Source organism: Gopherus evgoodei, chromosome 12 (genome assembly GCF_007399415.2).
Source record: "Gopherus evgoodei ecotype Sinaloan lineage chromosome 12, rGopEvg1_v1.p, whole genome shotgun sequence".
In the NCBI taxonomy this organism is placed as follows: Eukaryota; Metazoa; Chordata; order Testudines; family Testudinidae; genus Gopherus; species Gopherus evgoodei.
This window is the reverse complement of record NC_044333.1, coordinates 35,861,606-35,885,782: the sequence shown is the minus strand read 5'-3', so window position 1 is coordinate 35,885,782 and position 24,177 is coordinate 35,861,606. Positions and strand designations below refer to the sequence as shown.

General features: G+C 36.0%; 1 protein-coding gene across 4 annotated transcripts in view; it reads right to left on the bottom strand.

Annotated features, from left to right (window-relative positions):
• Window positions 1–3,388: 3,388 nt before the first annotated feature.
• USP10 (ubiquitin specific peptidase 10) overlaps window positions 3,389–24,177 on the bottom strand; it is a 78,328-nt gene continuing 57,539 nt past the window's right edge. For all 4 annotated transcript variants that reach the window (XM_030581383.1, XM_030581385.1, XM_030581384.1 and 1 more), the window contains 9 exons: window positions 22,124–22,233; window positions 21,552–21,607; window positions 19,643–19,746; window positions 19,200–19,299; window positions 17,257–17,437; window positions 11,709–11,874; window positions 9,052–9,196; window positions 7,541–7,606; window positions 3,389–4,452 (listed from right to left, as the gene is read on the bottom strand). In XM_030581383.1, coding sequence (XP_030437243.1) covers window positions 4,265–4,452; window positions 7,541–7,606; window positions 9,052–9,196; window positions 11,709–11,874; window positions 17,257–17,437; window positions 19,200–19,299; window positions 19,643–19,746; window positions 21,552–21,607; window positions 22,124–22,233 — 1,116 coding nt within the window. In that variant the 3' untranslated portion in view covers window positions 3,389–4,264. The remainder of the gene's footprint in view (window positions 4,453–7,540; window positions 7,607–9,051; window positions 9,197–11,708; window positions 11,875–17,256; window positions 17,438–19,199; window positions 19,300–19,642; window positions 19,747–21,551; window positions 21,608–22,123; window positions 22,234–24,177) is intronic.

The window sequence follows — 24,177 nt, the reverse complement described above, 5'->3', positions numbered from 1 at the left end:
TCTCTTAGGTCAATAAAAATCATTACCAAAACTCTTTAAAGTAGTTTTCTATCAGTGATTTAAAAGGTTTTGCATGAATGGATTTACAAGTGACAAATTACAAATTCAAGAATTAACTGAGATGGAGGGGCAAGTATTTCTATTTGTTTCTGGTTTTCGCACTACAGGCTAATATTTGTGTTCCCAAAGCAATACACTACTCGCTGACTGTCTGTAGTTTCCATGGTACAAATCCCTCCCAAAACACAAAAACAGTAAATATTCACTATTGGTACTAGTTGTATGGATTATAAAGCAAGTGACTTAACCTCTGCTCCTCTATCTGCAAATTGGGAGAGAACAGTAACGACAGATAGCAAAGGACCAATCTGGAACAAAATTCATGAAAGATTAACCTTGGATGGATGGCCCTATAGGAGAGTGAAATATTCTAACTAAAACACATAACCAAGATGCTTCCCAAAGACTGTCTGAAATAAAAATACTTTCAAACATACTTCATAAAAGGATTAATTCAGTGGTTTTCCATGGTGCTCCTCCAGTATCTTAAAAATCTTGGGCTGAGGCATAATGGTATATAGGTAGCCAGCCTATGGAGGTGGCTAAGTATTTCACAAAGCAACGAGACAATTAAATGCTATTTCAACTGTTATTAAAACACATACTTACTACATAGCACTTAACTGTTCTTTATTTTTTTTAATCAATATTCTGATATGCTGGACTTTTTGACTAATTCACTAGGGTTAGAATTTTCCAAATGTGACAGTCTCTTCTGAAAAAATCACCCCCTAAACAGCCTGTTTCAGTATGAACTTCTGGCATGCTCCGATTCCTTATACTTAGACCAAGATTTTTCAAGTATAGGATTCAGAAGCCCTATTTTCAGGCGTCTGTTTTGGAAATCTTGGCCTTTTTTTGCACGCAAGCCAGTTTTCTTCTAAGGTTAAAATCTGCTTTAAGAACATCACTAAATAATTATAACACTTAGCTCTGATGCATTTGACATTATCAGTTACAGATAGAAATCAAGGACATACATACTGTTCAAAAACAAGGAGAGTAGGTTAACAGAAAATCAAAATTGTGGTTGTGTAATGTCAGACGTTGCTACATGCTTTTCACTGACTTCTTTGAGTAACTCACTGCACCGGTTTCATCAACAATTGTATGTGCAACATCCTTAGTGCAAATTAAATTAAAAAGACCTATGGAAGTTTATTTCGTACAAACAGACATTGCAATTTGTTTTTACACCAGAAATTAATCACTGCCAGTTCTCAAAACAAAATACAAAAAAAACCCACTTCTACTGAATCTCTCATTTTAGTTTAGCAAGAAAATTATAAAGAGGACACGAATATGCAGAATCAAAGTGACTATTGTACTTCACTTTTACATTCTTTGTAATAAAATTGTGAAAGAGGAAATTCTATCACAATATTTTCTAAAACATCACTTGACACGGTTCTGAGTAACCTCAGCTAAAGGAGCTCCAGATTCTTTTGCAAGAATGATTTATAGTGTAGTTTTTGTGAAAAGTCTCTTATGGGCAAGTCTCTTGTGAGTAGACATAGCCTTGGTTTTATATAATAACCTACATTTACTAGAGACAGACTATATATACACATACAAAAAATGTCATAAGCTAGATATTTAAAGTAATAAGAATCACCACTATCATCAGAAAAAAGGAATATAAACTTATGTCTGTTTCACGTTTCAGCTCCGGGTTTGTTTCAGATTTATTTGACATAGGAAAAGCTCGGTGCAGGTTTGTGGGATTAAAGTGTATATTAATTACAAGTGGGATCTACAAAATATTTTTAGTGAGGGTAAAATGATCTAATTGTGCACCATTGATATTAATGGGACTTATAACATCAACTTCAAAGGGAGGACAGGCAGGCACATAATGTGAAATGTTATATATGTATTTAATATTATAATGGATGGATTAATCTTGTCTTTAAGCCTGTGAATAGTCTCACTGCTTTGCTGGATCAGGTTTTAAGTGAAATAATATTATTTTCTCACTGTGTCCAGTTCTAATAACTCCATTTTAAGATGACTAGTATCCACATAGGAAATTTTTAACTGCAGAATTAATGGTTCAGCCTGACTTACATTGACTAGTGACCATGGTTCAACAACTTTACATGTGATTTTTGTTCAAAATTTGCAACTCTCTCTATCAAACAAGAACGTTCTCTGCCCATCTCTAGGAGCCCTGGCTCTGGGGCAGTCTGCCAGGTACGTGAACTGGCAGGAAACCTATCTGGCAGGTCAGATTCCACAGCAACCCTGCTTGGTTTCTTGTGGAATTTCGTCAAAATCAAACTGTCTTTACGAAGCGCTTAGCTTTCAATTCAGCAAATTCCAAAGGAAATAAGTTTCATTAGAATTTTTCCAACCAGCTCCAACAAACATCTTTATAGCGACTTACGTCCAAAACACTCTCAGTATATAATATATAAACTATATGGCAGGATTGTAAAACGCTCCCACCTCTAGGATGGAAGACACCGGCAGTTGAACAGTGCACATCAATTCCTCTCAGCAATTCAACACAAAGTGAAAAATCCAACTGAAGCAAGAGTGCAAACTTTGGTAGGGAGAATGTGGTTACTCAACTCGAATCTGGCCAAATCAAGGGGAACATCTTTACTTCTTTCTTAAAACGTTAGAAGATAAACAGTCAAGACTTGGTTTTATAACATCTAAATAAAGGTTTTCTTCTAATTTCACTGAATATAATTATATGACTAATTAAAGATTTGTAACAGACACTTGCAACTAAGGGAAATACAATTTTTACTTCTTTTTAATGTTTAAATAAAAGAAATATGTTAAAGACAGAGTGTGTGTTCATTCTTTTTAAGTCACTTTCAACCTCTCCTATTCAACATCAATCTTCTCAGTATCAGGGAGACTTAAATGAAGTTCTACTGAGAGAGGGCAAATTGTACAGTTATTTCAACAAAAGGTAAAAAGCAGCACAATCACAGAGAAGTTATATGGAAAGCAAGCGTCCTGCCTGTGCCAGACAAAGAGAGAAAAAGTGAAGAGAAATCTAGGAAGCTTAAGAAAATGCTACCGAAATTTCCTAGAACATAAAGCCTAAAAATATAGAGCAGCTACTTCATTTAAAAAATACAAAGGGAAAACAGTGGAGAAAATACACTTTTTCCTGCAATTTGCTTTTTTTCTTTTTCAAATGCAAAACTCATTTGACCTAGTAGGTATGTGGTTTTTTTTAACCAAGGAAATGATTATGCTTTCAGGAGTATAATAGCATTATTTCGAATTAGAAAATGCATAGTAACTCTAGACTAGAGTTTCCACAACTGAAATTTACACTCAAAGTAAAAGAAACACAACCCACAACTTTAAACCAACTTTGTGACTTTTATTGATGGGCAACAACTTTATACTCCTAGATATCACTAAACTGTGTACAATTAGGAACTCAACATTATTGGGGAGCAGACAGCAAAATTAAACAAAGCAGACTTAAAGAAATATCAATCTTCATTATTTTGCCCATTTTTAAAAATCTTGTGTACACAGAAGCATAAATGCAGTTTGAAATCTCTTAATAGCAATAAAGTTACAATCACCCATCTATATAGACTAACATTTTAACTCCAAATATTTGATCTGCAATGTGTACTTAAGCAGTTTCTCATCGCACAATTATTAAAATGTGGTTTCTTTCCTATTAGGAACCAGCAACTCACCATTTTGTACTTTTGTACATTGTTTTGAAGCACATAGAACCATTGTCTCCTGATACCCTCTGGCTCATGTTTTACCATTTATCAAAAACTACCGGGGGAACAGAGAGGTTTGGTTTTTTTTTTAGTTTTTTTTATTTAAGTAAAGATAAAACTTATTTTCACAGAAATCTACAAGTTTTGTTGCTGGTGCAGGGTTTTCTTCTACTATGCAATTCGAAAGTGGGAATCAAATGCAAACCCCCTTTATCATCTTAGGATTCAGCATTAACTCAGAGATATTTTATCTTTTTGTGATTTGTGAGACTAAGTCTTTCAACCAAATGACTTCATTCTGGAAAATCAAAAGTCGACACACAAACTATGTTGTGCACAACCCCCAAGGTAGTTTCCTTTTTCACTCTAGCCCATAGTTGCAAGGGAAAAAAGGATTCACTCAAACGAGCATTTAAAGGAGGAAAAAAGTTAGTGATAGTTGGCGTTCTACAAAGCAGGTATCTTGCACACACAGCATAAAGAGGAAAGTTTCACAGCAGGTCAACTCGGCGATAGTACAGGAGGTAGGCTGTGCGTTCAGCAGACGGCTTCACCACCTGGTACTGATTTATCACTTTGACTGCCTGGTCATCAATGCGTAACCAGCCATTAAGACCAATCTGGAAGACATCTGTAGTGTAATGGCCACCAGTTGCACTGTTTCCATGATGATAGACAACTACAAAGAAAGAAGTTAATGTTTATCCTTCCACTGGAAACAAAACAGGAATACAAATTTACCAAGATATTCCTTTGTTTAAGTTCATAATTCAGACAAACTTTCCAACTCACATGAAATCAAGAACATTATTTTCTGAAGCGTTTAACTACATGTTGAGTGGCATGTTTACATGCTATCCTGTACTGAAGTTATGCTTATACAGTGGTCACCAATAAAACCTTTACAAATACCTTTGCAAATACTTAAAGTTATACCAGCATTATCTATATGATAGAAAATACTGTCAAAATTTTATCTACTTACAAAGGGAAAAATCTATTGTGATGCTAGTGATTTTTCACTGGCAGCACAAAAACGCAGGATTCTAAAGTAGTGAAAAATAATATCCTTAAGATCAAATGTCCCAAAAGTCTAAGACAGATATTTTTAATTTACTACATGGCTTTCAAGGAAGGATTTATTTCACAGGAAAAGACCAATGGGATTGATAGACCATCTTCCTGCAACAATTCAACTTAGCTTCAGAAAATTCATTTAGTGCTGACAAACTTAGTAAATAGTTGAGAACAAACATAACTGCTTGAAATCGCCTACACGTCCAGTTTGTTGCTGCTTGTCATTTCAAGTCAACATGATTGTAAGTTAACTGTTCAAAGATCAAAGTAGATATTATACAATACTTAGTATCAGACACCTCTGTGACTTAAACCAGAAGCCTCTGACTCAACCTTCCCTCATATCTAATCATAAAACCTCAAATCTTCATATACAAGAGGACATTATGAAACTTTACAATATCAGAACTCTGTTCAAAAGTCTCCTATTACAAACATAAGAAACTCCCCATCTAACCCATTTAATTTTGCTTTAAGTATTGTTCCACCCTACAAAACTGATTCCAGAAGAATCACTGTATACTAACCACCTGAATGTGCTTAGTTTACACGTTAGTTTTGTGAGTGCCAATCCTGCAATCTCAACATGGAACCAAGCTGGATTCTTTATTTTGAGAAAGTCACCACCTGTAATATGTTCTGAAGCAAAATTAGGTCCATTTGATGTTGTGGAAACTACCCTTCATCTTCAAATTGTGCTATCCACTACATCTGCGGACTTTTACTGCTTTCACTGGAGTTGCACAGGTGTAACTGTTTGGAATTATATTGGTATATAATTTTGGTAATAATGCATAAGAAGGAACAGAGTCTAGCTCACTCTGTTAGCTATGTTTGGGTGCTGAAGCACTGGAATGGGTTAGCTAGGGAGGTGGTGGAGTCTTCTTCCTTTGAGGTTTTTTAAGGTCAGGCTTGACAAAGCCCTGGCTGGGATGATTTAGTTGGGGACTGGTCCTGCTTTGAGCAGGGGGTTGGACTAGATGACCTCCTGAGGTCCCTTCCAACCCTGGTATTCTATTATTCTATGCTTGTCTCTGCAATGCTAAGTGGAGTAAACAAAGCAGTAAACACAAGTAGCAGTAGGAAAGTGTCATTTTCACAGTCTACCTTTCAGAGTTGAACCACACACTTTAAACTTACTCTGATTTTGTTTACACTTCTATGAAGACAAAAACATATTACGAGTACTTTAAGTTAAGCAAAAGCAGACAGGCATGATTTATGGTATACAGTATACACATTCTAAATTATTGGTATATTTCAAGAGTTCTTTAAGACAGAAACTACTCTAAGATTTTCTAGGATGCAGTTTGTATTTTATCTTACTGCAGAAGAATATTTAGGCAAACCTCTTGTTATATTTATAATGAGAAATATCTTTAATTCTAAAAAATCCTCTTTTTAATCATTAAAATTTTGTACAAGTAGTGCATGCTGTGTGTGTGAAGTTCTGGACTAAAACAATGAACTGGAGACTGAAATGGTGTGCGTCTACAGAACAGGCACAAAAGATAAGGCAGTGGCAATGCAAATTTCCTCATACTGTTTTTATCCAGGCTCTCCAATCCTGTCTTGGAAAGCTCACCCCAGAGGTGAGACTTGTTCCACTAAAGTAACTACTGCCCTCTGCTCAGATTTCCAGTCCGGATGGTATCTTCTGTAACCTGGTTATACCACCTAAACAGAACTGGATCCAAACCACCTCGTCACACAAGCCCACCAGAACTGAAACTAAACTGGTAACTTAGAAGTGACAAGCTCCAGTCTGAGCTTTTTCTTCTGATGCTAATACAAACAAGCAGGTGCACATCTTACTAATCTAGGTATAGTTTTTAAAGACTGTAGAGATTAATGTTTTGTTTATTAATAAAATGCTTCAGAATATTTATACCAGTTTCCAGTCTTTAACAGCAACAACAGGCTTTCATCTGGTACTTCAATATATTCTGACCATAAAAATGTCACACTAACATCCAACTCGGTGACACCTCTATAGTCATACAATATGCCATTCATACATTGTCAGACGTACTCATCTTGAAAGTGTTTAGAACCATGCAATGAATGAACATCAAAGTGGCAATTTTAAAAGACATTTGAAAAGTTACCACACAAATCAGCGGTATGTGTCAAATATAGCTATATTAAAGTTGCAGATGTTCTTCTGGCTATGCAAGATGTATTTACCATTCAAGCTGTACGTCACCAACACCAATTCATCATCAATAACAGTTATGCTATACAATTTGTGTTAAGCGTCATCATAAATGAATAATAGTCACAGAGGAATTGATACTTAAAATTTAACCCCGTTGAGAAAATATGAATATTGATGTACACCACTTGAGACAGAGCAGCCCTATATGCATCTTAACAGAAGTTTTGCAGTCTGCATTCTTTCATTGAAAAGCAAGTATCTGTATACCCTGTGCAGGATGGATCTGGTACCGAACTGTGATCCTATGTTACTTAGGCAGAAGCTGAAACAATGTGACAGTAATCACATAAAGGAATATTCAGTACTTATGTGTCACTTTACACTAGAACTTACTATCCCTGCAAGTGACATCACTTTAATTTAAAGTAAACATTTTATAATCCATCAGCAGTAACTACAACATTTCCACAACCAGAATTCCTATATGTAATGCAATATTTTGGGATAGAGAGTGACATAAATGGCTAAATACCTGCAAAGAGCCGGTAGGTTCTTTGGCCTTTAAAAATCTTGCTTTTCACACCTGGAGATAGTAACTCTGAAAAAAGCAAAAGCAACATTTTTAACAAGCTAAAAACTTTTGTGTTAACAGATGTCAGGTGAACATTTATTTCCAAGTAAGAATCAAATAGTTTTTCATCTGAAGCTTCCTATATCAAAGAAATGGCTGAAACCTCAGCACGCTGACACCGGAGTCTTTTCTGTGGTAGGAGATAAGGGAGTCAACTTCTAGTTTTTTGCTGCCAGAGCACTGGCCTTTGCATATGTGGTTTCAAGCAAGAGTACTACTCAAAACTACCCCAGGGAAACAGAGGAGAGGGGGAAAAAGGACCAAGACACTAGTTATCTCCCCTGCCATGCCTCTTGTTGGAGGATGAGAGGGTGAGCCTATAAGCTCCAGTGACTGTAAAGAATATAGCAGTTGCTTGTTTTGCTTGACCAAAGCAGTCTGTAACGTTTTACAGATTTCAACACCCCTCCCCAGAGTATGTATTAAAAACAAAAACCTCAATATCAAATCATACTGTCTGATACAGTAAATACATCATTTATAATGTATCCCTATATAATTAGCCTTGCAATTTCCAGGTAGCTTGGAACATATTGCAGACAGCAAAAAAAAATATTGGTCAATCTGAACTACTGGTTGACTGAACAGCGAATGTCAGAATAAAAAGATTCAATGCAGCAAGGTACACATATTATTCTGGTGTTTATATATAACACACACTTTGTAAAATGAATAGATATTAACATTTAAAAACTGAAGAAACTTTATAATGCATTAACACTTGAAATCTGACCTACCTATTTGGTTGCTTTGAGGTTTTCAGTTTGATTTTAGTTTGGTCTTAAAAAAAACTCTCATTTCTCCTCTCCAGTCCAATCAATGATTTTTATTATGGTGCTTTTACCACCTCTTTGGATGGATTCTGAGCTGAAGTATTTTTATTCATTATTTGATTAACAGAAGCCTTGCTCAGGGTACTCCAATCAGCTGAGGGAGGGCACTGTACGAACACATAGTACAGTTATCCCTCAGCCCTGAACAGCTTTCAGTCTCAGTCCCCAATTCTACAAGTTTCACTCAGGTGGACACTGGACCTGCATGAGCCCCCACTGAAGTCAATGGAGCCTGATGAATGTTCCAGAGTCTGCCTACATAGAGTTCTTTGAAGGACTGGGGTCTAAGTGCTGTAAAAATAAATAAATAAATAAATAAATAAAAGCCTGAGCACATCAGTTTGGAGCATCAGTGGACTGGATTCTCCTAATCCACAGCTAGGACAGACACAAAATAAAGCACACAAAATAATACAGATTTCATTTAGATTATGAGAGTTTTCGCATGTATACAACCCAACAGAAAAAAATCAAGTCCCTCCTATACTGAACTTGCAAAAATTCACTATTACCCTTTGGAAATCACAGAATATTCTCTTTTCCTCAAAACAAAAAGAAAGTTTTATTTAAGAGTTTCACCTTTACTAATTTCCAGGTCAACAGGATACTCAATATTCTTGATAAGCTTCTGGCATCCACCAGTTTTCTCATATACAAATCTTTTGAGGTGTAACACAAGAACAGGAGGGAGCTCTTCTAGGGTCATCCTTCTACTGATCTCCACCTAATACAAAGAACACAAAAATGTATTAAAATTGTATCTTAATTTTAGGATCAGTATATCTTGAAGTTAACCCCTTTAAAAACAAAAAGCAAGGGAATATGACTAAATGTGTGTAGAACATGAATTTGATCTAAATTATGCCACTTGAAAGTGTCTGTATTGTGTTAGTTTTATGACAAATATCCCATTGTTTGTGTACTTTAAGACTCTAAAGCACATTGGATTTTCCCACTGAAGTGATATCTTCAAGGAAAAAGTATTATAATTTAATATAATGTCCTGTGGGGTTCTTTCCATGGGGGTTCTTTAATCTAGGGACTAACTATATATTTATGAAACAGGAAGAATAGCTGGCGCAAATGATGGAGTTCAACATTAGGATTCAGAAATAGTCATATTTCTGCCTTCACTTTCTGTCTTTAATTTTCTCGTAACTCAAAAATGTTTTTTTTAAAGTCTTAGGTTGAGATTAAACTCCAAAATTTTAAACTTCAAAAGGAGAAAAACCTGGTGATTCTTAAGAGGGAGTGAAAATAGAGAATCCAAAGGGCAAGCTATATTTACAGTGAGTGGTTGTCACTCCTAAACCTGAGAAACCACAAAAAGCGTAGCTCAAAATCTTGAGAATTTGAGACAGTTAATGATGCTCTCACACTAACGTTAAAGATCATATTTTAACAGAATATTGCGTAAAAATTTAAAACTAAATATAACAAAGGAGAGTAACACCATCATAGCATCTTTCAACCTGACAATCACATTAATATCCTCATCTGTTACAGAATGAGGAATAAACCATCAGGTTTCTGAGGATTTTCAATAGAGACTCTCCATCTGAAGAGCTCTGAGCTTTGCTTAGCTAATACTACTTTAAGATGGGGGGGACAAGGGGTAGTTATAAAAATACGACATGGATTCTAACATTGACACTCTTTCTGATGTTATTTAAGCAACTCGTTTTTTCCCCCCATCTGGAAAGTGTGGATGAAGTATCTGCCTTCCCCACAATGATGTTTTGAGAATTAACATCTGTAAACCACTAGCTATGCATAAGAATTATTAAAGTTCAATATTTTCACAACAACATGTAATATGAAATCTTCTATTTTTTCCTGAATATCTGTCAAAAAAGAAAGATCTAAACGGCGTTTTTGGATGCTTTTATTTCCATTCAGACACTAAACCAGACCAAATCACTAGCACCTAAACTGAACCCATTTCTTCTAAAACCCATTATCTGAACAGTGGGTTGTCCCTAAAGAAGTTAAAACCATCTGCAGCAAAAACCAAAAAGAAGTGACTAGCAAAACAAAATCCTTGTGGTAAATTATGATGAGCTTGCATTGCAAACGTTCCTTCCACATGAGAAGAAATCCCTAAAATATTTTTGCACTTCAACTTCTACTAGAGGACTGGACATACAATCCAGACAAAAGCTGTCTGTCTACCTGTAACTTTTCAAGGAAAATAAATAGTTTTCCATTCATTTTCCAGGTGACAATTACATTCTGAATGTTTGCATAAACAGTGAGGTGGGTAAAATATATGGACACAACACCTTGTTCAAAGGCTCCTTTTGCTTCTTTGTCTGTTTAAGTTAATTGGGAACACATTGCACACGATATTTTAATCTGAGCACCTTCTGCTGACCATGCACAGATGCGACTATGTAGATACTACTTCTTTACTCACACACAGTAAATACTTTACTCACACACAGCTGGAGAAAGGGAAGAGAATAGTGTGAGGAAACTCAAAGCAAAATATAATATATCCCATCATTCAAGAGCAGAAACTGCCAAACTGCAAGGTACAGAGAGCTGGCTGGATACATGGTGCTTTCCCAATATAGCTTTTGCATGAGAACAATTGTTGTAGTTTTCAAATAGATATTACGCTATTGTAGTTAAATGAGGCTCATAGTACAAAAAAAGTTTTCTTATGGATGGTCACCAGGCTGTTCCTTCTAACCCAAGAAGAGAAAGCAACACAGGTCAGCATTCTGAGTCATGAGACTGTTACAAATATCTACTTCAAAAGCCAGGAAATATTCTCAACCAACCAACATTTTGAAACACGTCTGTCTTATTAGGAGTGTCTGGCAACGCCCAGGTCACCTGAGCATCTGTGCTTTAAAATTAGCGAAAAATTGTTTTCCTTCTGACAGTACATATTATCACTTCTCAAACAGAGTGAATTTAATTTATATACCTCTCCCAGCCCGGCCCCAAAATCCCAAACCAACTATTACACCAGTTCAGCAAATACATTGATTTACTGTCAATGATTTCATTTAACAGAGCTAGCGTCTTCTTGTTTGAGTCACCATGACTGTATGTGTTAAATATGCAGTACCCCACTTGACACTTGTACTATACCTTGCGAGGTTAGTACCTCTTAACATGAGGATTAATGTTCAAGCAACTAGTGAAAAACCAACAGCTGTATGAAAAGCCCTTAAAAATGTAATGTTTGACTATAAAAAGGTCCAGCAGACAAGACCAGAACACACCTCCTGTTTGGTTTTTGTGGTGTAACCCTGGACAGACTCTCTTGCCACCAAGCTTTCCAATGCATCCTGGACTGTGCGTATCTTGTCAGACTGGATATCCAGTTGTAGAGTGAAAAATGGCTGCAGAGTGGCAGACTCCTTAGAACTCTGCTGGTAAACCACAGATCTACAGAAATAGGAAACAATGTTGAACATTAGATTTACAATAGAACCTCAAAGATATGAACAAAGAGTTACGTACTAACTGGTCAACTAGACACCATGTGAAACCTGAAGTAAACAATCAGGCAGCAACAGAGACCAAAAGAAGATAAATAAAAATAAAAAAAGCAAATATTGTACAGTACCTATATTGTATCTTAAAGGTAGGCACATCTGGGCTGCCCATCCCCACCCCCACCTGCCACTTATAGCAAGATGCTGGGGCTGCCAGCCGAAGGCAGCTAAAGCCAGCAAAGCAGAGGCAGCACTGGGGTCTGTGCCACTTTCACCCCCACTCTCCATGGGGATGGGAACATGCTGTTTACACAAACACCCCCACGGGGAATGGACAAGCCTTCAAACTCATGCTAGCACTGAGCAGGGAGCTCAACTGCTGCTGAAGCCTGGCCTGGAGTGTCAGGTGCTAGGTCTGGAGCCTGAACTGCGCTTTGTTCCGAGTTACGGACAACCTCCATTTCTGGGATGTCCACAGTCTACTGTATAGTCATCCTTCAAAATTTAACAGTGGAGAAGCTACTAGTCAGGGTGTCTAAAAATTGATTTTGGGGGGAAAAAATCAATGATTTTTTAAATTTAAATCAAGTTTTTAATTTGTCATTTAAATCATATTAATTTTTCTTTTTAAAATCAATCCACCTGCTACGAGAAAGAGGACACTGAAATGCACCTATGAATCCACCCACGTTCTTTACCTCAGACCTTAGTCCCTCCTGTGCTTTGCTGCACATTGGGCTACCAAAATTAACACAAATATCAAGGTTAAGCATCAATTTCAAAAACTTGATTTCACTTTAATGCAATTTCAAGTACAATGATTTTGTTTAATATTTGTTAACATGTATAATTGGTTAGTATATTTAAATCAGTGTATTCATGCATAGCTTCTTTGACAAGACATCATCATACACTTGGAGGAGCATATGATCACTCCCTTTGTTTTCATTTTTCTTTTAAAGAACTTTATCTGAGGTTACTATGTTGCCAACAAAAGCCTGGGATACCAAAATCACCTAAAGGTGACTGTGGAATCATCCAATGTGACAAAAGGGGGAGGGGGGAAGGAATCTTTGATAACTAAACAAAAAAGAAACTGATTTTGAAGTATTGTGTTTTACAATGAATTATGTTTAAATCTACTAATCTTCTGTTAGTTTGGGGTCTTCAAAATAATTAGTCACATTTTTCTTTACAAGTTTTGCAATATATTCACCTACTTCTCTCCACAGTATAAGAGAGTAATAGCTTGATTTATGAAAAACCTCACACACTGGGGAACAGTTATGCAGAAGGTGAAATTTACACTGATGATACAGGTACCTATAACATAAAATCAGATCTGTCATATAGGTTTTGCCAACGCTGTTACCCAAGCTAATAGAAGCTGACAGTAAAATTATATTATCTTCTCCATTTGGCAAACATCATATCTTTGCTATGTTGCTAACTACAAAATAGCCAAGATAGCTCAGCTTTGTTTACTTCTGTGGAACATGGACAGTTCTGGGAAAGGTGTTCAGAAATTAATTGTTGCTGCAGAGTAGCATATGGTGCTCATGTGGAAACTGAAAATGATAAAATTAACATTTTAATATCTCAATGACGATGCTGGATTTCTGAAACATTGAATGTTTTAGAACAGATATTTAGAACTGACAAGTACTAATGGTTATCTAGTCGTTTTGTCATGTTGCTGTGAAAAATTTAATTGAGTTCAGGTTCTCTAATCATAATACTTCAAAATTTAAAATCTCTGCATGGTTTTTAACAATATATTCCAGAATTGTTTTAGAATTTGTTTTTTCCTCAAGTCAGATTTTGCAGCCAGGCTTTGTTCACTTATTGGTTTGTCTTGAATACAAACCAGAGTCTTTTAGTCTTTATGTGTTAAAGTAATAGAACCAGCTTCCTATTTATATTTGGAAATTTAAATCAATTTCAGCTTTTATATGAAAACTGAATATATGATTTGATAGTTCAATTGTTTGCCAAAGATACTATAACAAAAGGAGATTTTTGTATTGATTTTCAGTTTGCTTGAATCTTGGTTAAAAATATATCTAATCACCCTTTGTTTTCGAAGCTGGTACTTAAAAGCACAACCAATAATGTCTTTACAGCTAAATAAGTTACTGTTTGGCATGTTACAGACCTTCAGAAAACTCTAAATAGCAAGTCTTCAGATAAACCACAATTCAAGTCACTATGTTAAACTCTCAGAATTATCAGTTAAATATTAACATAGAAGTTTAATACTTGAACTGCAAGCTTGTATTAACAGCTCCTCTGATTCAGGCACAGGCCTGAAGCACCAACAAAAGCCCAATCCATCTCTATATTGGCTATGTATATTCCTTAGAGTGAAAGGACTCTACCACAGACATTGGCATCTTTATTTCAGGTTACTATTGCCTTCTTGGCTTATATTTAAGGACAAAACCTTCAACACATGTGAAGGCTGATGTTTTCAAAAGAACAGATTCTCCACTCTTGAGAGTTGTGCTGTTTTTGAGACACCTTCCCATTTCCCACAACCAGATTATTTAATGTAATAATCCACTGCAAAATACAGTAAACAAACTACAGTACACAAACTTAAACCAGTTAAAATCAACAAAAAGAAAATGAGATTAATCTACAAATAAAGATAATATTCCAAAATGCAATTTCCAGTGGTACATTTTTTTAAAAAACAATTAGAAATACAAGTATAGCATTTTTTCAAAAGTGCATAAAAGTACTGCATTTGATAGCAACAATATTGCTGGATATTAGGTTTGCATAACATTTAATGTGCAAAGCATTTTCTTTTGTAGAAATTACAGCAAAAGTCAGTCACAAGGAAAAAAATGCAGCAGTTTAAACAAAATACAGGGATTATTTCAACTACAAGTTATTGGAAGGATTTGAATAATACTATGATATAGAAAATTTTTCATAAAATTTCTTTGGAAAAATTTGTGGTGTCCATAATTTCCTTGCTATTGTAGTACCACTAATAGCGTTTACTGACACTGAGTGTAGCTAGTGCATAAAAAACAGCTTTTAAATTTCTTCAAAGCAAAGCTCTTCCCATGCACAAGCACACACTTGATTTTTTCATCACAGAGCATCTGAGAGAAAAGTCAGTGCATCTTGCGGTCAACATTTTTGCCAGGCCTCTGATTTATGTGTATGCCAAATTTGCATGAAAAAATATTTGAAATCTGAATGACAAATATTTGAAGTTTGAACAAGTTATAAATGTAAAAGCTCTCTGTTAATGCACAAAATCAGAAGCCCAATGAAAATGTGAACCTACAGGTTTATGTTTAAGTGTTTATAACCATCTACTTTTTTCTTCATAAAAAATTATTTAAAGAAATGATGCTGAAGTAGAAATGCAACAAATCAATTAAACAAATATAGACGAGAGGCTAAAAATCTCTCTAAGCAAATTCAACTATGTTTTCTTAGCTCTCTTTTTCATTTGATTTTTCTATTTCTGATGCTTTTATTTGGTGGACTATTACCAGCAATTTTGCCTTTAGATCCTCCCTATTTCCACCCTCAGTCTTAGCGGAGGAAGCTTTCCAACATCTCAAGACGGGATACTGTTTCTGTGGTCTACTGCATGACCTAGTTTGTAGGCTGAATGAGATGGGTGAGCTGCAAGTAGACAACAGATGTGGAAATGGACCCTGTGGTTCTGCTGCTCGATGCCAATTTATTCTCTTTCTCAGAAATCCCTCTGATTTATTTTCTGTGGATTTCAACAGGGAACATAGTGTCCCCCCAGATATCCTTAATTTCATAGACTGCATACCTGGCAACACAAGAAGTGCAAAACTAGCAATTAAATGCCTGCCCTCTATTTTAAAAATAATTCTTCATATTCTTGTTGTTTTGGAATATGTTTCTTTTAAGTATTTACTCTGTCTTTATAGTCTAAACTATTTTTAAATAATCTTTTTAAATGATTTTTTTCATACCCCCTTTTTCCCTCCCTGTAATCCTATCTGGGCCTCTGCTCCACATCACTGCAAGCTGATGCAGGAATTAATAACTGAATTCAAAAAAGATCTCTTTGGGTGTGACTTTTTTTTTTTTAATAAAAGCACAGCATAAGGTTATGACTACATTAGAGAGCTTACAGTTGTGCCGCTGTAGCACTTCTAGTGCAGACACTAAGCTGACGGGAGAAAGCTCTCCTATTGGCTTCGTTACTCTAGCCCCCATGAGCAGCAGTAACTATGTCAGCAGGAGAAACTCTCCCACCTAGCACTATCCACATCAGCGCTTATGTTGTTGTAATTTACGTCGCTCAGGAGGTAGTTTATTCACAACCCTGAGCAACATAAATTATGCTGACAAACTATAGCGTAGAAATAGCCTTAGTCTTTCTTGCTTCTGGAAAGCAGTATTGTGTAAAGAAATGACAGTCAGTTTTCCCTCTAATTTTTCCTATACATGTGTGGAATGAATTTTGTTACGTGCAATATCACCTCCATACTGGTGTACATAACACAATTGAAGTGGTGAGAGTGGGGCCGAGAGGTTTGGAGTATGGGAGGGGGCTCAGGGCTGGGTTGGGGCCGGGGCACCTCTCCCTCTGCCGCAGCAGGTCTAGGGCAGGACTGGGGTCAGGGGAGGGGTGCCCCTCCACCCCAGCTACGGCAGATTCAGGGCTGGGCTAGGGGAGTGGCGCCTCTGTCCCCGGCTGCAGCAAGTCCTGTCTGACAGTCATGTCTTGAGTTCTAGTCCCATTTTTATCCACTCACTGCCTTTGTGAACTACACAAGACACACACTATATCTCAGTTAATCCACACATGAAAAGGGCTAGCACTTCATAAGACAGTACTAAACCTGAACTATTTAATTATTGTAAAGTCCTTTAGATCCTTGCATGAAAGCAACTATACATATGCAAAGTATATGTATTTTTTCAACTTATTATTCATAAACAATTGTTGTAGATCTCTGTTCTTCAAGGCAACCTTTGCTCTGTAAAACATAAGACGCACCTATTATGTGACACAGATCACAAACTGATTTTTGGGAACTAACCTACACAACGACATTAAATCTTTTGAACTCTCTCTTCTGGAAGACTGTTTCATGATTAGGATGTTAAGTTTCCCTGGCCTTTGTGGACTAGTCACATTTCCTTTTTTAAACCACCAAAAACTGGTCATGGAATAATGGAAGTCTCTGGTGGCTGTGTATCTTCTCAGTTGCAAAGCAATGGAAAAATTTATGGGTGAAGGCAATGCAACTCATGCTGCCACAAAGCTGCAAAAGTAGTATCATTTACTGTATTAAAAATAGTCTAGTAAAAGATACCATACCTTACGTGACCACCAAAAATATCAGTAATAGAAGTCTTAACAAAGTCAGCCTGTCGAGTAACTGATGATTTGTTGCGGGGCCCGACTTGTTCCCATTCATCCTCACTACCTTCTCCTTGTTCATCCTGATCCTCCTCTTCATTTACAGATTGTGTCTCGGGACCATTGGAAAAACAGATTTCTTAAGAAGAAAAGTGTATAGATATTGATTTAAACAAACAAAATAATCCCCAATTTTTCCTTAAAAGGGAGAGAGAGCTGGTAAACAACAGGATTATCTTTAGTGATTAGTAATAGGTCCCTGATGTGTCTGGCGTTGTAATGAAAGGTATAGTTTTAAAAACAAACTATCAAAAGTTTTGATTCAGAACTTGTATGAGGTGGTTTCAAGTTTCTTATCCTCTTTACAGGAATAATTATCAGAAGATTAGGAGGCTTTCATATTTTACTTAAAAAAAATTGTGAAAAGTCAAGATGGAGGCAATATTCTGCACCATTCCTTGAGCATTTTGCAACTGGGAATACTCAAATGTTTATCTACCTAACATAACCACACTTGAAAAAACAAGTAAGTTCAATATAGTTATAGATAATTAACCTTTGGGGCTGTACTTTAGAAAGTAAAGGGCTGTTTTTGAAAAATTAAAACCTTGGCTTATCCAAGACACCGTTGTTTCCTGGGTATTTTACAGTGCACACAAGGTTTAGCAAATATTTGTAGGGATGCCAAATAAAGAAAGTTATGTACTTAATGTAGCTAGAGAATATGAAATGATAGTGCTACATCACAGAGAATTTACCCAGTTAAATAGATTGGATACCAAACCTTAAAAAACCCCAAAATTCATAATGACAAGACTGTATTACTGCAGTAGTTGTGTTTTATTTTTAAATGGGGCAACCATCAAACATAAAAATAAAACAGTTGCTGTAAGAAAAAACTCCATTTTTAAGTTCACTGTAAATCCTGTCAGTTCTTCCAGGGTAAGATGTGGAGTTTTCAGTTTGTATTTTTTTCACTTCAGCAACAAAGCACTAGTAAAACCAGTTACTATGTTTCATTATAAATGGGTACAAAATTATTAAAAATTATTTGTCTAGGAAGCTTGCTGTGCAGAAAACAACAAGAGCTTAACCAACAGTTTATCAGAGGTCACCGACATAAGCTACACCAGAGGTGGGCAACCTGTGGCCCATCAGGGTAAGCCACTGGTGGGCCACCAGACCGTTTGTTTACATTTGCATGGCTGCTTGCAGCTCCCAGTGACCACAGTTCGCTGTTCTCGGGCAATGGGAGCTGTGGGGAGCAGTAGGTTGCCCACCACTGCACTACACTGTTACACTATACATCAACCAGGTAGAGAAAGAAATTTAAAAACCATAATTCAGATACTGGGCATAGTTGGAAACAATGGCTATGCTTGGTAGACAAAATCTGTTTTAAAGAAAATCATCCTGAGTTCTGATCACGCTCACTTGAGTTAGGTATCCTAATAATACAGAAGTCAGTAGCTAAGGAACGGAGTTCATGCCTTGAACAAGAAGCTACTTTATTATCATCAGATCAAGTCCAATATGCCTATATGGTCAACCTAGCCGGGGAAGCATCTCACTGGTTCAGTAGCTTTCATAACAACACCTTACATCTTCTCCCACCCTCCCAAAAAAAAATCCTCTCCAGGATTAAATTTGGCACGTATTGTCCCATTCTATCTTCAGTATTTACTGATTTTCACAATGAAAGACTGTTCAAAATAAAAGCTATAGATTTTTGTCTTTTGTGTAAGCTCCCTCTGGCACTATGTCATAAGTGGCATCTTCCCCACACATTCAAACCACTCTCCTAGAGTTAATTCATTCCCCCTCCTTTCACTCTTCCAAAAAGAAAAACCATTACAGTTAAGTATTTGAAAATGAATTCAGCTTGCTACAAACAAACTTACTTTCATTGTGTGGGGAAAGAAGTTTCTTTAGGGTCAGCATTTCCTCATGTAGCCCATTTAGGATAAATCCCAGGTATTCTTCAGCATCTTCTTGTCTGCCCTGAATACAAGATTAATTTTTTTAAATTATTATTCCGCAGTATGGTGTCTACAAATTTTAAGTAGATTCAGGACATCGTCCCCTTAATTTTCAGATACCTTAATGAAACTGCAAGGTATTTTGTATCAGACAGCACTATCAGTTACGGCAAAACTCAGAGCCTAGGAGGGAAAAACTAACTTTAACTGTGAAATATAGTTTTTTTGTGAAACAAACACAGGACTAATTTTATGGCTTTTATTTTGTTAAGAAAAATAATATTAAGAATACTGGCTGCTTTGAAATGCAATTTAGTTTATGTACACTGTTAGATACACGCACTTTAAAGATTTTTAAACAGCACCTTTTCTGACAGGCTTGACTTGATAACCGTCAGCAGTCTATAGATGTATGTTGGTTCAAAGGCAGCTCCAGGCCGGATGTCTCTCGCAATTTTATCACCTAAAGCTGCAAGGCAAACAGATGTGACATAATATCAAAATAAGCAAAATTGAGAAAGCATGAAGTGGAAAATTAGATTCACTGCTTCACCAAGTAGTTATATGACCAATCAGCTGAAATAAACCATACTCAAATGACATGTTACGAGCTGTTTGACCAAAGGAAGATTGTCTGTATTAAGATTTAATTTTTTATGATTTCCAGAGAAATTATTAAAGTGTATTAATGACTAAAGTTCAGTATCAAAAAATGTTTCAAGAACTTATATTTCCCCCCTTTATAAGAACATTCAGCGCACTAGTGCACACACATTCATTTTACTCCACAAAACCTGCCCAAACAAAAAAGAACATCTTCATCTTCTAACTTAACAAATGGTGTGTGGTGGTTTACTTTTTTTAAACAGACATGTTTTAATATAGCATTGTATTAGCTACTATGAGCATTAACACAAAATGTCACCTGCAATCTCTCACTATTTCATCCAGTTCGGGCATTTTATCTAGCAGTGTAAGAACTGAACCCCACACACCTTTATTCTATTTTACACTTGTTACACAAGCTTCACAGATCTTAAGTGGCTTTTGGAATCCAGAATTGATTTTTAAATGGTTTTTGACCAACTAAGATTCTCTTAATTTAAGATTAGAATCTCTAAGATATGGCCTTTTTTTTTCTGCAACTTTCCTCACGAATCATGTGTCTCCTTGAACCAGCAGATGGTCCAGAAAAACTAACACCAAGTCAGTGTTTTAAAAGACATTAATCTCTTACGCTTTATCAAATGGACCTGACCAGAACATATGAGAAAATGAACGAATTTACAATTCTGGAATATTTTTTTCCTGTGTCTACTTTGTACTCAGAGAAAAACTAATCTTAAGTCACTTGGTTTATGTTCCTATTACTAACAGGTCACTTGTTACATTACATATCAGCTAGGGAAAACTCCATTTATTTATCTAGCGTGTGCATAGTCGTGTAGCCAAAAAATGGCATCTTCAGTGGTGTGATGCAGTTCTTCTAGGCCACCGCTCAACCTAGTCGGCAGGCATTCATCGACAATGTGCATCGTCGTCTATATTGCACCGCAGCTATACAAAAGGCTGTTACAAAGTCCCCAGCAATACTGGTTGGCTGTACAAAGATTTTGCCTGGTCCAGAATGTTCAATAGGGACCACTGGCGATGAGGCTGGTCAAAACCAGGCGGGCAAATTGTGGGGCTGGGAAAAACCCATGTTCAAACTAATGACGGTATCTGGCCTCAGAAAACTATGATGACAGATTACCATGTGTAGTTAAAATGACCCCAAAAATTAATCACATAAGTAAGACAGATTTATTTCACAGAGGCAAAAACTAAAAGACAAACCAAAGAAATGTCTCACCTGTTTGGAAGTCATTGGAACTAATGACTCATTTTATGGTCTTTTTTGTACTATGAAACACTACCATTAATTATCTAACCCAGAATAGCGTAACAAATGCACATAAATTTCTCAAGTAAAACTATTTTTTTCTGTAAATGCATAATACCATGGATTAGTTTGAGATAAAGTGAAACCCATGAGACAGCTTAATTACACAGAGAAAAGCGTTTTTTTTCCTTATGTATGTGATGGACCCTTTTCAGCTCCGGTACAAGTCATACTTGGAAAATTATGTACATTGCATTAGTGCTTACTAACTTCAATCCCATTACATCAGGCACTACCCAAAACACACAATAAGGAAAGGATCCCGCCCTCAAAGAGCTTATACCATTTGATGTTAGCGATCTATTCTGAAGACTCTTTTTCCCGCCACTCACCTTGTTTTGCTTTAGGAGGTACTGGCATATTAGTGAACTCATTCATTAGACGAACACTGAAAAAGAAAGGAAACAACAACTGGGTATCACCACGTTAACTAAATATTATTTATCTATACAGGACAGACTTCCATGTAAATCAGTCAAAATATTAGATCAAAGTGGGTGCTGGCAGGCCAAAATCAAGCTAAGATCACGCTATAATAAAGTGAGTAATATTAGGTTCAAATATGTGAAAATTAACATGGTTACTGGTCGTCTGATAAGGTAAAAATGGCTAATTTAGGTCTTGGAGCTTTATTACAATCTACTGTTGCAGATTCAGTACACTTCGATATATCTGAAGTGATGTTTCTGAACAACATTTAAAGAAATAGTCTTCTCCCTTCACTAACCAGAAGCTAAACTACAAAAGCGAAGTGTCATTAAACAAATCAAAGCCCATAGCCTACTGAATGTAATTACATATCAATTTTTATCAGCTGCAATACTACAATGGTTTGTTAGATCTCTGTGTTCAACGATTTAAAACGATCACAGTAAATACTAGGATTTTCCAACAAATTACTTACAAACTGTCTATCATTGGTGTTGAGGTGCATGGCCGCTGTGATTTTGAATACACTGGAATTGACTTCATTAGGTGATACATTGGAGGGCAAGCAACCAAAGCCTGCAGTGTCTGTCCATTGCATTAAGGAGCTATTCAGAAAATATAGTCTAGATATACATTAAATATCCAAACGTCCTTTATGTGCATACAAAAGACCAATGCAATAATCACAATTAAATTAATGAAAGGATTTTCCTCATTTTGTAAAAAGATAATGCTCCTGCTTTCAATTCACAAGAGTCACTTGAAAATAAACCTACAATATAGCATGATATAGTTTTATTCTAGTCACATATTTTAACTAGGGCTGTCAAGCGGTTTAAAAAATGTATTGTGATTAATCATGCTGTTAAACAACAGAATACTATTTATATAAATATTTTTGGATGTCTTCCACATTTTCAAATATATTGACTTCAATTACAACACAGAAGTATACAGTGCTCACTTTATATTTTTATAATAAATATCTGCACTGTAAAATATTTTTCAATTCACTTAAGTAATGTAGTGCAATCATGAAAGTTTAACTTACAAATGTTGAATTAGGTACAAAAAAAATTGCATTCAAAAATGAAACAATGCAAAACTTTAGAGCCTACAAGTCCACTCAGTTTTACTAATACTTCATCCAATCACTCAAACAAGTTTGTTTATATTTATGGGAGATAATGCTGTCCATGTCTTATTTACGTCACCTGAAAGAGAGAACAGGCGTTTGCATGGCCCTGTTGCAGCCAGCGTTGCAAGATATTTACATGCCAGACGCACTAAAGCCTCGTATGTCCCTTCATGATTCAACCACCATTTCAGAGGACGTGCGTCCATGCTGATGGTGGGTTCTGCTCAATAACAATCCAAAGCAGTGCAAACCAACACATGTTCATTTTCATCATCTGAGTCAGATGCCACCAGCCGAAGGTTGGTTTTCCTTTTTGGTGGTTTGGGTTCTGTAGTTTCCGCACTGGAGTGTTGATCTTTTAAGACTTCTGAAAGCATGCTTCATATCCTGCCCCAATCAGATTTTGGAAAGCATTTCAGATTCTTAAATCTTTGGTTGAGTGCTGTAGCTATCTTTAGAAATATTACATTGGTACCTTCTTTGCATTTTGTCAAATCTGCAGTGAAAGTGTTCTTAAAACTAACAATAACATGAAACACGTAGCAGAATCTGGGTAAAACACAGAGCAGGAGATATACAATTCTCGCCCAAGGAGTTCAGTCACAAATTTAAGTAACACATTTATTTTTAATCAGCATGGAAGCATGTCCTCTGGAATGGTAGCCCAAGCATGAAGGGGCATACGAATGTTTAGCAGATCTGGCATGTAAATACCTTGCAATGCCAGCTACGAAAGTGCAATGCCAACGTCTGTTCTCACTTTCAGGTGACATGGTAAATAAGAAGCAGGCAGCAATATCTCCCGTATATATAAACAAACTTATTTCTCTTAGTGATTGGCTAAACAAGAAGTAGGACTGAGTGGACTTCTAGGCTCTAAAGTTTTATATTGTTTTGTTTTTGAGTGCAGTTATGTAACAAAAAAAATGTACATTTGTAGGTTGCGCTTTCATGATAGAGATACTGCACTATGGTACTTATATAAGGTGAACTGAAAAATACTATTTCATTTATCATTTTTACAGTGCAAATATTTGTAATAAAAATAATAAAGTGAGCACTGTACAGTTTGTATCCTGTGTTGTAATTGAAATCAATATATTTGAAAACACAGAAAAACATCCAAAATATTTAATAAATTTCAATTGGTATTCTATTAACAGTGCAATTAAAACTGATTAATAGCGATTAATTTTTTTTGAGTTAATTGCATGAGTTAACTGCGATTAATTGAAAGCCCTAATTTTTAATGCTTACATTTCAAATAAAGGTAAATGTGATATATAGTTTAGGAAAAGGAGAGAACTTCTGCAAAACTTCTCTGACTATTCCCAAAAATTTAAAACTACAGGTGACAGTCTGAAAGATCTTATCTGAAAAGCTATTGCAGA